The following is an 11,003-nucleotide window of genomic DNA, read 5'->3' on the forward strand; positions in this document are numbered from 1 at the left end:
CCGACCAATCAGAAGGAGAGATTCGGCGCACCCCTGTTCCATATTCAACTACCCAGCGCGGGCTACCTATCTTCCGACCCTCCATTACAGGTAATTATCCTAGACATATTCTTCAGTATGGTTAGGTTTATCGATTTCTCGTAACAAATATCAACAGTTCAAACAAATGGCTTAGATGTCTTTGGGGCTTATCTGGGTGTATCACAAAGCCCCTAGACGGCTGAGTTTCTAGCAGCCTTCTCGCAGCATTCGCGTAAGGAACTCTGATAATCAAGACGAGTGGCTTAACCGATATATATGAGGATGAGAGAGAGTGGCGTAAAGCAGTCCACTTGCGTTCATACCAGTGATGGAACTGCTATGGGCAATGAAATCGCCCGTTAGTACTCCACAAGCGGCCTATGAGTCTTGATCTTGCTTGTACTAAATAAATCCACATATAATGACCAAAATATTGATATTAATTGACCGCAGCTGATTCATATTAAACATTTTTTTTTCAAGCCCGCTATTTTCATAAAATGCTGTTGCCATTCTATATACAACTGGGGAAGATATAATAGCAAACCTGTCACGACGAGTGTTATACATGCAATATATATACATATAAATACGACATCTTTACACTTTAAATGGCTTTCTTGAGACAGTCGTCGTTAGGCGCCACGAGAGAGCTTTAATAGGGGATACACACGGATGGGAGCAAGCCACCTCTTGCGGCACATGCACAAGCCACCCCTAGTTCGTCTAAGACGAACACCATATGTCGGACATGCCAATAGGGCATTCGTCGACGATACAACGATCACATGAAATGATTAAACCGACCAGACCGTATACATACAGTGGCATAATAGTATGCACGGGAGGAACCTGCTTATGCGATTGGGATGCGCGTTTATTGCATCAGATATCGAATGAGAAAACACATTAAGACCACTTAACACACAGTCTTTGGGTTGGCAGTCGTGGGACTGCGGTATTTCAATACATACTCCTTTTCTGTAACGGCATATGTACAATATTTACATATAACATCCTTCAATACATGTATCTGAAAGTGGGAGCCTTGTCTCCTTTCGCAGCAAGCTCCTCGTTGCTGAAGTCACCGCTTTCCTGCATGATTCTGGCCCTCCTCTTGTTTGCAGCTGCATATGATATAACGAGGATAAATGCCGCAATTATTCCTGCCGAGATGAAGCCAAGCTCCAGAGCATGACCTAAAATGTAGCGCGGTGAGTCCTTCTGACGGTACATGTTTGACGCGATGGCTCCTCCCAAATTGCCCACTCCGATCTGTATTGCCATTCCGGCACTTCTCTTGTACCCACCACGTAGGTTTCCACTTAGCCATGCTATATTTCCTGGAAATGATGGGTAGATAGCGCAAGCAGCAAGGAAGACGCCTGCGTACACCACTCGAGGGTTCGTGGTCGATATACACATCGCGAACCCGACGAGCATTACGAAGAGAAAGCTTATAACAAATGGGGATCTCTTTCCCACTCGATCCGATATGTAGGCAAAGATAACTGCCAGAATTGCAGCTGTAACGTACTGTGATGATTCCAGGTTAGCAAATGGTCTATGACCCTTCTCCCAAATCCGTCAATGGCAAGTTGCAGACTGTCTGGCATCGCAGCGACTTACGATAGGCACTGTCAGCAATTGTGCCGTACTTGCTGTATACCCCAGGTTGTTGATGATTGAAGGTAAGAACAAGCTTATGCCATATAGTGGACAGACAATCTACACCTTGTTAGTCTTAATTACGCAACAGTGACGATGTTACTGACACCCCAGTAAACGATGATATTTGTCCAAATTTGCCAATCGCGAAATGCTTGCCAAACGTATTCCCAACGGAACTCGTCTGCTTCCGCAACTTGAGCGCGACCGTCCTGTGATACCTTCTTGTCTTGCCTGTAGCGTAGCCTATATACCACAAAAGCTCTCTCTTCCTCAGTAAGAAAACTGGGAGTGTAAGCTATGAAGGATTAACGCGGAACAAAATAACTTACCTAGCAGTTTCTGGGAAATCATGCAACACTGCAAACGCTACAAAAGCAATCACAACCGTGGCCAAGCCCTCAAGGATGAAGATCCATCGCCACCCCTCTAGGCCGCCTACGCCATCCATCTTGGATATAGCAAACGCCAATAACCCACTGAATGCGCCAGCAATGGAGGCTGCGCTGAAAAACATTGCCTGCCGAAGTTGTATCTCGTGCCGACAGTACCACATTGTGAGCTGAGAAAGGTTAGTCAAGACTATTCATAAGAATCATAAGCTGCAAGGGCCCCAATCGATTCAAGTCATGTATGAATATTTCTCTGTTGAACTCGATCAGCATTAATTTCCATCTGTGCGTGCGCTTCTAAGAGCGAAACTTCGTGACGAAGTACTCACTACATAATACTAAAATTGACTTAGTCAACGCTCCATGGGAGTAGACGATTGGAAGACTTACAGCACATCCAGGGTACAGACCAGCTTCGGCAATGCCGAGAAAGAAACGCGCAGCCAGGAGTCCCTCGTAGTTACGAACAATTCCCATCAATGTCATCACCGTGCCCCAGGCTACCATGATTAACGGAAGCCTTGCAAAGTTAGCGTCTCTCTTGTCAAGATTTTGTCTGTGGATTGATTGAATTTATTTAGAGCATGTTTCTCCTTAAGCACCGTTATTTGCCCTAGAGCTCTGCAATCAAAATGAAAAAAAGGGGACCCTTGGTTATACATACCAACGACTGGGGCGGAGCTTCTTTAACAGCAAGTTACTTGGTACTTCGAAAGCTGCGTAGCTGAAAAAGAATACCGTGAGACACCTAAATTCGGGTCAGTGACTTCCTAACCAAGCACGATTGCCAAACGGTGGCTCCAGCATAGCCCCCTTGGGTCATAGCTCTGGAGCTCTTGTCTTGCTTGAAAGAAGTGAATTTTCTCACCAGTTGTATTGATCTGAAGTCATTCCTAGGTCGTCCTGCAGACCCTCAATCTTGGCATTCCCAATATTACCTCTATCCAGGAAAGATAGAAGGTACAAAACCGCAAGCATTGGAATCAGACGCATGTCCATCTAGGAACCTTTAGCAAGCGACCTGAAAGAACTTTGATATGACAGACCTTCCGCAATATTTTTTTCTCATCCAAGTGGGAAAAGGTGTCCAATGTGACACCAGGGGCATCAGCCATAGCATCAATTCGGCCGATCTCATCCCTTTCAGTAGACTTGCTGTGTCTTCGCTCATGGTGGGTGGGATCGGCTACTGCCACTTCCCCCTTCTCAGAACTTAGTGTCGCATCCATCTTTGCTAAATAAATGCAGGACAAGATATAGATAGAATTCGATACGTTGTCAAGGCCATATATGATGTTCAGTGTTGAGGAATTGATGTTTTTGTCAATGGACTTTAAGATTTGTAGGCAGATATCATGATTAGGCCAAGATGTTTAGTAGAAAACTTGGGGGCAATGTTTGGGGATTTGGATGCGGGGGAAGCTTCGGTACCTTGGTCGGGTTCAATCCCTAGGTAACGGAGGGCATCTGACTCCTCCCCCACGTACCAAGTGGGCTCATACTAGGGTATACCAAAACGGCGGAACCATTCCGGTTCATTAGCACAGTTGGACGAGGTAGTCAGCCCGCGCAGATGTGGCCCGGGTGTCATACCAACAAGATTATAATCAGGATCATTGCAACTGACCATTTTCATTGCCACTATCGATTGAGGGTGTTAGGCTGGTATCGTCCACCATAGTCGAGGGGGATATCCCCTTGCCATGACGCCTGGATCTTGAACATGGCCTAGAAACATTTCAAGTCTCTCGAGGGATTAGTAAACAAAGTTTTATCAGCAGAATTCGCCGTCGGATGAAGGCATGGCGGAAAACAGCTGGGGTTCTTCATTGCTATAGGCTTATTGCTTAACACTCAAGTCTAGTCATTTTGAGGCTACCGGAAACTATTTAGCACTCGCAAGCATGTCAAGTCAGCCTTCTCGAGCACAGGAGAGATTGGTTTCTCATACCTATCATGCCACCCCAGACTCGGAGAAAGGATTGGAATGAGTCCTGCAGTCCATCCTGTAATCGGCAAGTTTACGCACTGTCAACCCTATCCCCGCACTCTCCGCCCGCTACCCCGGAAGCTTGTCTAGTAGCGTGGAGATATAGGACCCACTCAATGACGACACGCCGACTTATATTCAAGTACGGCAAATTGGTCCACAATAGCATGGAACTTTCATCCCGGCATGATGCCACCATTTTCCCATGCTAGCCCCATGATGGGCCCAATCATGTTACATATCTTTTACCCCAACTGAACTGCTCTGAGTCTCTCGCGAGCCCAAGCGCACCACTGTCAGCGTCAACAGCGTTCCATAGTTATTTCCGGCCCTTTCCTCAAATAGCATCCCGAGCAGCTGCCTCTGAAATAAAATGCAAAGGGAAATTCTCCTTTGAGTCCAATCCTAACCAAAGTCTTCCAATCATCGCTACCAGCCTAGTCTCACGACACGATGGCTCCGCACTACAACTTCTTTGGCACTGGCTTTAAGCTACGGGCTGCCATTACCGTAGCGTGCCAGTGTGCTTTCGTGTTATTCGGATATGATCAAGGTGTGTTTAGTGGGATCGTTGGAAACGAAGGTAATTGTTGATAGTGCGCAAATGAAACTGAAAACTGCTGACTTGGGGAAGATTTTCTTAACCAGTTTGGACATCCGAATCCGAGCCTTGAGGGGATCATAGTATCTATTTACAATCTCGGAGCGTTCTCGGGATGTATTCTTGCTTTCATGGTCTGTGACAAAACTGGCCGGAGACTGGCGATGTGGATAGCTATGGCATTCATCATTGTCGGTGCGGTTTTGCAAGCCTCAGCGTTCACTGTACCGCACCTAATGATAGCACGGTACATCACTGGTATCGGGACTGGGAAGTATTTCAGTATCTAGCGAGATGTTGCCGTGCTGACTTGGTTATAGGTATTGAGACATCTACTGTTCCAATGTATCAATCTGAGCTCTGCGAAGCATCGAAAAGAGGTAGACTCGTATCAAGTGAGCCGCTATGTGTCGGAGCTGGTATCGAGATAGCGTATTGGTTTGACTATGGCATGTCATTCACGAGTGGTTCAATAGCTTGGCGCCTACCAATTGCGTGCCAAATTCTATTTGCCTTCGTATGTACTTCGTCAACGTGAGTAGGAACACTATTGACTAACTGAATTAGCTGGTCATAATCCTTGTTTTTGGCTTGCCAGAGAGTCCACGATGGCTTCATAAACATGGACGTCACGAGGAGGCATTGAAGGTGCTCTGCGAGGTTTATGATAGAAAACCAGACCACCCCAAGATCGTCAAGGAAGAGAAGGATGTTTTAGAGGCACTCGCTGTTGAACAGGAGCACGGGGAGTACCGCTGGTCACAACTACTTAAGAAAGATGAGGTGCAAACTGGGCGAAGGGTCTTGCTAGCATATGGCATGCAGTTCATGAACCAGATGGGTGGTATCAATTTGGTCGTGTAAGCACTCCTCCTATTGCCCCCCTGGCCTTGATACTAACATTTAGGCAGATATTATATAACGTCTGTCTTACAATTCAACGTAGGACTTGACAGGAATCTATCACTCCTGATCGGCGGAGTGATCAACGCCATGTTCTTCTTCGGGTCTCTGTTTCCCACCTTCTTCCTAGACAAGTATGGTCGACGAAAGCCGATGATGTGGGGATCTTTTGGACTCGGTATATCCATGATGCTAGTTGCTATTCTTCTCAGTTTCCAAGACAGAGGAGGCATGGTAGCAAAGAATACGGCCAGTGCGAGCGTAACCTTCTTTTTTACTGTGAGTCGTCTCGCCCCTGGTTGACAAGCGATCACGCATTAACCAGTTACCATGTAGTACATGCTTATCTTCGGCGCAACGGCAAACTGTATTCCTTGGTAAGCATTATTATTACGTCTTTTCAGTTGCTATTTCGCTTATCTTTGACTACAGGGTATACGTACCAGAGATACTACCGCTACATGTCAGAGCTAAGGGCACCGCCGTCGGTGTTTCCTCAAACTGGTTATGGAACTTCTTCGTCGTTATGATCACCCCTACTCTAATCAATAACCTGATGTGGAAGGGTTACCTCATATTCATGGCTTTGAACTTTGCATTCATACCGCTAGTTTACTTTTGCTATCCTGAAACAAGCAACCTCACTCTGGAAGAGATTGACTGGCTTTTTCTGGAGCCCGGCGCTGTCAAAAGAAGCAGGCACGTTTCTAAACATGGCTGGGGTGGTGAATCGGGATGGGAAAGGCGGAGAAGCTCACTTGCGGCTGTTGTGCCCAATCAAGAAGGGAAAGAGGACGCACCCGGTGCTTCGCAGATCGAAAACGGGGGTTCTGAAAAGGTGACGGGTTCCGGTGTGTAATCGGGGTAGAAGATGGTGTAGTCGTCTTCGAAGAGTCGTCTTCAACGGTTTCTAGGACTTTGGTGATTCATAATGCGAGGAACTACACGACGGAAGAGCTAGATTTATTGATGAGGTGCGTGGAAATAAAAGTATAAACTTTGACGGAGTGGTTCTAAGTGCCCTCTATCGCATGTAAGATGGGGTACTTGATTTTGATCTGAAGGACTATTGGCTATGACGGATGTAATGGTGAGGATAGGAAGACATCAAATGGCCACAATGAACCGATTCGAACTAGAACTGCCGAATAGGATATAGGGTATCATTTCGATTATTCGAATGAGTCTCGGTGTTTATTCCGTTGCAAGAAAGGTGAATAAGCTAATGCGGACAGATTATCCCAATGCCATTCTTACGGATAACTTGTGCATGTTGAGATCTAATCGATTAGTCAATTTTCAAAGTACATATAATTCATGGCTTCGGCTACTCAACAGGGTTCTGGACATTGGGGATTGAATAAGAAATTCGCAAAAGTAGACTTTTTCTAGGAGAGAAGACATGGACAGTTTTCTCTCTCAGCGTCTTCCATGCTTCAGGTAATGGAGGGACATATTTACAACATGCGCCAGAGCTGCCAATTTGTGTCGGTCCAGCAGGCGAGGGAGTGGCAGGGAGACAATGGGTCGCTGATGGCGCAGCCACTCCTAGCTGCGCGGTATAACCACACAGCGATCCAAACCCCAATCAACAATGCTTAGTTTCGTATCGTGATTCATTCCTCGATACCATTTCCGCGGTTAACACATCAGTATTGGTTCCTCAGGTTAATATGCAAGACTTCCGGACTCATTTACGGGATCTCTTAGGAGCAGCAGTTCATCTGTTTCCTCCAAAGAGCTAAACTGTTAAATTTTCTCGATGCCCTTGTTCTTTCCCAGAATAAAGCTAAAGCGGCACACTCCATCGACCATTTAACCCCTATCGTCATTAATTCAAGATTCCTCAATCGAGGATCATTGCATCCAAGGGGAGAAAAGAAAGAGAGGGCGGCGTCCAGAGAAGTTCCAGTCGTCTAGGCGGACTGTTGTAGGGCTTGAGGGGGTAGCCGAGCGGGTTGGGTTACTGGTTTCGCGGCCAGTATGTCCTCGCCAAATGGCTTCCTTTACCCAATCGTTTACGGGATAGCAACGTACCTAGGAAGATAGATAGGTCCCGGTAATCGGTACTACTGTGGTAATCTCCATAGCTAGTCGCAAACAAACTGCCCCAGACCCCAGATCCCCGCACCAGAGCTCGCCGAGAGCGGCTAACAACATGCACGTTGTACCATGTAGGCTGGGGTAGCTGTTACAGGTTCCTTTCAAGACCTACAAGCTACATACCCGGATCCAAGATTCCTGATGGTAATTTTGGACTGCGTATTGACATCACCCAGTGCTTTGCAATTCAGTTTAGGGGATTGAGCAACCCCTTTTCAGAACCAAAGTTCACAGAATGGCCCCAAAACCCCGATTGGAGGGCAAGGTCGCCATAGTCACGGGCGGGGCATCGGGATTCGGCCGAGGAATCGCAACGAAGTTTACTGATGAGGGAGCGAAGGTCATCATCGCGGATCTGTCCGCAGAAGCTGGCCAGCGTGCTGCGAAAGAACTGCAGTGCGAGTTTGCTACCGCGGATGTGACAAAGTTGGAAGACTGGAAAAAGTTGCTGAAACAAGCCGTCGACTCATTTGGCCGTCTAGACATTATTGTCAACAATGCTGGAGCTACCTACGCCAACAAGCCCACAGAAGAGGTAACGGAGAAGGTTGGTGTATCCTCCACGATGGTGATCGATTGCGGTGCTAATTTCGATTAGGACTTCGATCTCGTCATGAACGTCAACGTCAAGTCAATCTACCTGTCTACCAACGCACTGCTCCCTTACTTCCTTGAGAGCAAAAGACCTGGATGCTTTATCCAGGTTGCGTCGACGGCAGGAGTCAGACCTCGACCAAACTTGACCTGGTATAATGCATCGAAAGCGGCTGTTATCAATGCCACAAAGGCATGCTACCCCTCATCTGATAGCTGGATTCAAGCTGATACTCTTCCAGACCATGGCAGTGGAGTATGGACCAAAGAATATCAGGTTTAACTCCGTAGCTCCCGTTGTGGGCTCAACAGGAATGTAGGATACCAATGTCAGAAAACATGAAATAATGCAATACTGACTATTCTCGAAGGACCCATTTGTTTCTGGGAAAACCAGACACCGAGGAGAACCGGAAGGGGTTTGTCTCAGTCATCCCGATGGGCAGGGGATCGACTCCCGAAGACGTGGCAAATGCCACCTGCTACTTGGCGAGTGATGAGGCCTCATTTATCACGGGTGTTAATATTGAAGTCGACGGTGGTCGATGTGTGTAATGGCTGGCTGAACAAAACATGTGTCCGCGATAACTGTCAGCCAGGTACCTTTTCTCCTTTTCTTGTGATGTTGCCATTGTGGATGCAAGTGATACGTGGATAGCTGCAGGGAGCACACAAACAAAGTCGCAAGCGTGACATCAATGCTATCAACCTTCATATCCAAGTGCCGGAGCTTTCCATAAATTTGTTACAGCTTCGCAAATACCGTCTGGAGATACCCTGGAAAGAGATTCCTCATAGTCCATGCGCCTAGCGGCCCGCTCCCGCGTGTTCCAGGAAGGCGCAAACGCCGCCAGTCACTATCCCACCCCGCAGTCCCCGCACCTCCCCCGCCCCGCAGTCTGGCTTGCGGATCTCGTCAGCGAGGGGAGGCTAATGTATTTTTGGACGTAATGATCGTGAAGAGGATGAGCCATTGAAGTACTATCGAACACCATCGAAATCATCAAGGGACAGGCTGAAAATTTTGAGCTGTTCACATATCATCCAGACAGTACCAAGCTATCACACCAGCCTTGGTGTAGTATTGTCTCTACATCAAGCGAGAAACCAGTCGCACGGTCCATCGACCCAATGGGCGAGGCTCAATATACCAGGCCCTTCGAGCTGAAGGACGATAGCCTCCTCCAGAAAGATTGCTACATACATGGAAAATGGGTCCCAGCAAGGCGTAGCGGGCGGTTTCCTGTGATCGATCCTGGCTCCGGCAAGACGTGGGCAGAATGCGCCGACGGTACCAGCGACGATGTCGAACCAGCTGTACACTCGTCGGCCATCGCATTTGAGGCATACTCGAAGTTCACCCCCAGGAAGCGGGCGCAATTACTGCTCAAATGGCACCAGTTGATTGATGCAGCAAGAGATGATCTGGCAAAGATTCTGGTCCATGAAACTGGTAAGCCTCTTGCCGAGGCACAGGGCGAAATAGACTACGCGCTCAGTTTCGTGTGGTGGTTCATGGGAGAGGCGGACCGGATCAATGGCACTGTGACGACGTCAGCCATCCCGGGCAGACGTTCACTGGTTATCAAGCAACCGATTGGAGTCGTAGCCGGGCTTGTCCCCTGGAACTTCCCAATTGCTCTAATGTTGAGGAAGGCGAGCGCCGCCCTCGCCGCAGGATGCACAATGGTCGTCAAACCGTCCCCCGAAACACCCTTTACAGCCACTGCTCTCGCACATCTCGCAACGCAGGCTGGATTCCCCCCTGGTGTTCTGAACGTGATACCGACCAGCCTTGAGAATACCCCCATCCTGGCCGAAGCACTCTGTCTGCATCCCGTTGTCAAGAAGGTTACTTTCACTGGTAGTACGCGCGTAGGGAAAATCATCTCTGGTCTCTGTGCCAGGAATCTGAAGAAGGCAACGTTCGAGCTGGGGGGAAACTGCCCGTTCATCGTGTTCGACGACGCGAATATGGACCACGCCATCGATCAGCTGATGGCCCTCAAATGGAGACACGCTGGGCAAGCCTGTATCACAGCGAACAGGGTGTACGTACAAGATGGCATACACGACGCCTTTGTTCAGAAGCTCGTAGAGAAAGTGTCCACTATCAAGGTGGGCCACGGCATGGCTGATGGGACAACGATGGGTCCAGTCACGACTTCGCGCGGACTCGACAACGCGGAAGAGCTCGTGAAGGATGCTGTCAGCGCTGGTGCGAAGCTTGCCCTCGGGCAAGGCCAGAAGCACAAAGTTGATGGATACCCGGATGGATACTACATGTCCCCTACGATCTTAACTAACATGGCAGACGATATGTTCATGAGCTGTGAGGAAAACTTCGCCCCCATTCTCGGCATTTACGTATTCGAGAATGAACGTGAAGTCGTCCAGCGAGCCAATGACACGAGTATGGGCTTGTCAAGCTATGTCTTCACGAAGGATGTGGATAGGCTCTGGCGGCTCTTCGAGAAGCTGGAGGCTGGCATGATTGGTTTGGTAAGGTATCTATCTACCCTGGTTTCGTACTCATCAACTAACTTTCGGCAGAATACAGGAAATTGCTCTGCGGCCGAAACTCCCTTTGGTGGAATCAAGGACAGTGGAATGGGAAAAGAAAGTGGCAAGGACGTTGCTATCAACGAGTTCATGATCACGAAAGCAGGAACCTTAACCGTGGAGGATCATTTTTAGACAGAACACAGTACTACGATCTTTTTGGTTCATC

The 11,003-nt window shown here is 48.1% G+C and overlaps 4 protein-coding genes across 4 annotated transcripts; 3 read left to right on the top strand and 1 right to left on the bottom strand.

The window, feature by feature from the left end:
* Positions 1 to 1,041: 1,041 nt before the first annotated feature.
* Positions 1,042 to 3,310, bottom strand: JN550_012561 (uncharacterized protein; the record flags this gene model as incomplete). The annotated part of the gene is made up of 9 exons (XM_049311050.1): positions 1,042 to 1,557; positions 1,651 to 1,749; positions 1,797 to 1,935; positions 2,022 to 2,251; positions 2,411 to 2,419; positions 2,472 to 2,601; positions 2,746 to 2,829; positions 2,950 to 3,080; positions 3,128 to 3,310. 9 exons carry the CDS (start codon positions 3,308 to 3,310, stop codon positions 1,042 to 1,044), a joined length of 1,521 nt encoding a protein of 506 aa, XP_049165446.1.
* A 1,214-nt stretch (positions 3,311 to 4,524) lies between these two features.
* Positions 4,525 to 6,434, top strand: JN550_012562 (uncharacterized protein; the record flags this gene model as incomplete). Its single annotated transcript, XM_049311051.1, has 7 exons — positions 4,525 to 4,654; positions 4,706 to 4,930; positions 4,993 to 5,189; positions 5,240 to 5,532; positions 5,584 to 5,854; positions 5,912 to 5,952; positions 6,008 to 6,434. 7 exons carry the CDS (start codon positions 4,525 to 4,527, stop codon positions 6,432 to 6,434), a joined length of 1,584 nt encoding a protein of 527 aa, XP_049165447.1.
* A 1,479-nt stretch (positions 6,435 to 7,913) lies between these two features.
* JN550_012563 (uncharacterized protein) lies at positions 7,914 to 8,827 on the top strand (the record flags this gene model as incomplete). Its single annotated transcript, XM_049311052.1, has 4 exons — positions 7,914 to 8,225; positions 8,277 to 8,447; positions 8,515 to 8,588; positions 8,644 to 8,827. The coding sequence occupies 4 exons, from the start codon at positions 7,914 to 7,916 to the stop codon at positions 8,825 to 8,827; spliced, it is 741 nt and encodes a 246-aa protein (XP_049165448.1).
* A 576-nt stretch (positions 8,828 to 9,403) lies between these two features.
* Positions 9,404 to 10,969, top strand: JN550_012564 (uncharacterized protein; the record flags this gene model as incomplete). The annotated part of the gene is made up of 2 exons (XM_049311054.1): positions 9,404 to 10,774; positions 10,826 to 10,969. The coding sequence occupies 2 exons, from the start codon at positions 9,404 to 9,406 to the stop codon at positions 10,967 to 10,969; spliced, it is 1,515 nt and encodes a 504-aa protein (XP_049165449.1).
* Between the last annotated feature and the right edge of the window lie 34 nt (positions 10,970 to 11,003).

Source organism: Neoarthrinium moseri, assembly GCF_022829205.1.
Source record: "Neoarthrinium moseri strain CBS 164.80 chromosome Unknown scaffold89_Wmoseri_CBS_16480, whole genome shotgun sequence".
Classification (NCBI taxonomy): domain Eukaryota; kingdom Fungi; phylum Ascomycota; class Sordariomycetes; order Amphisphaeriales; family Apiosporaceae; genus Neoarthrinium; species Neoarthrinium moseri.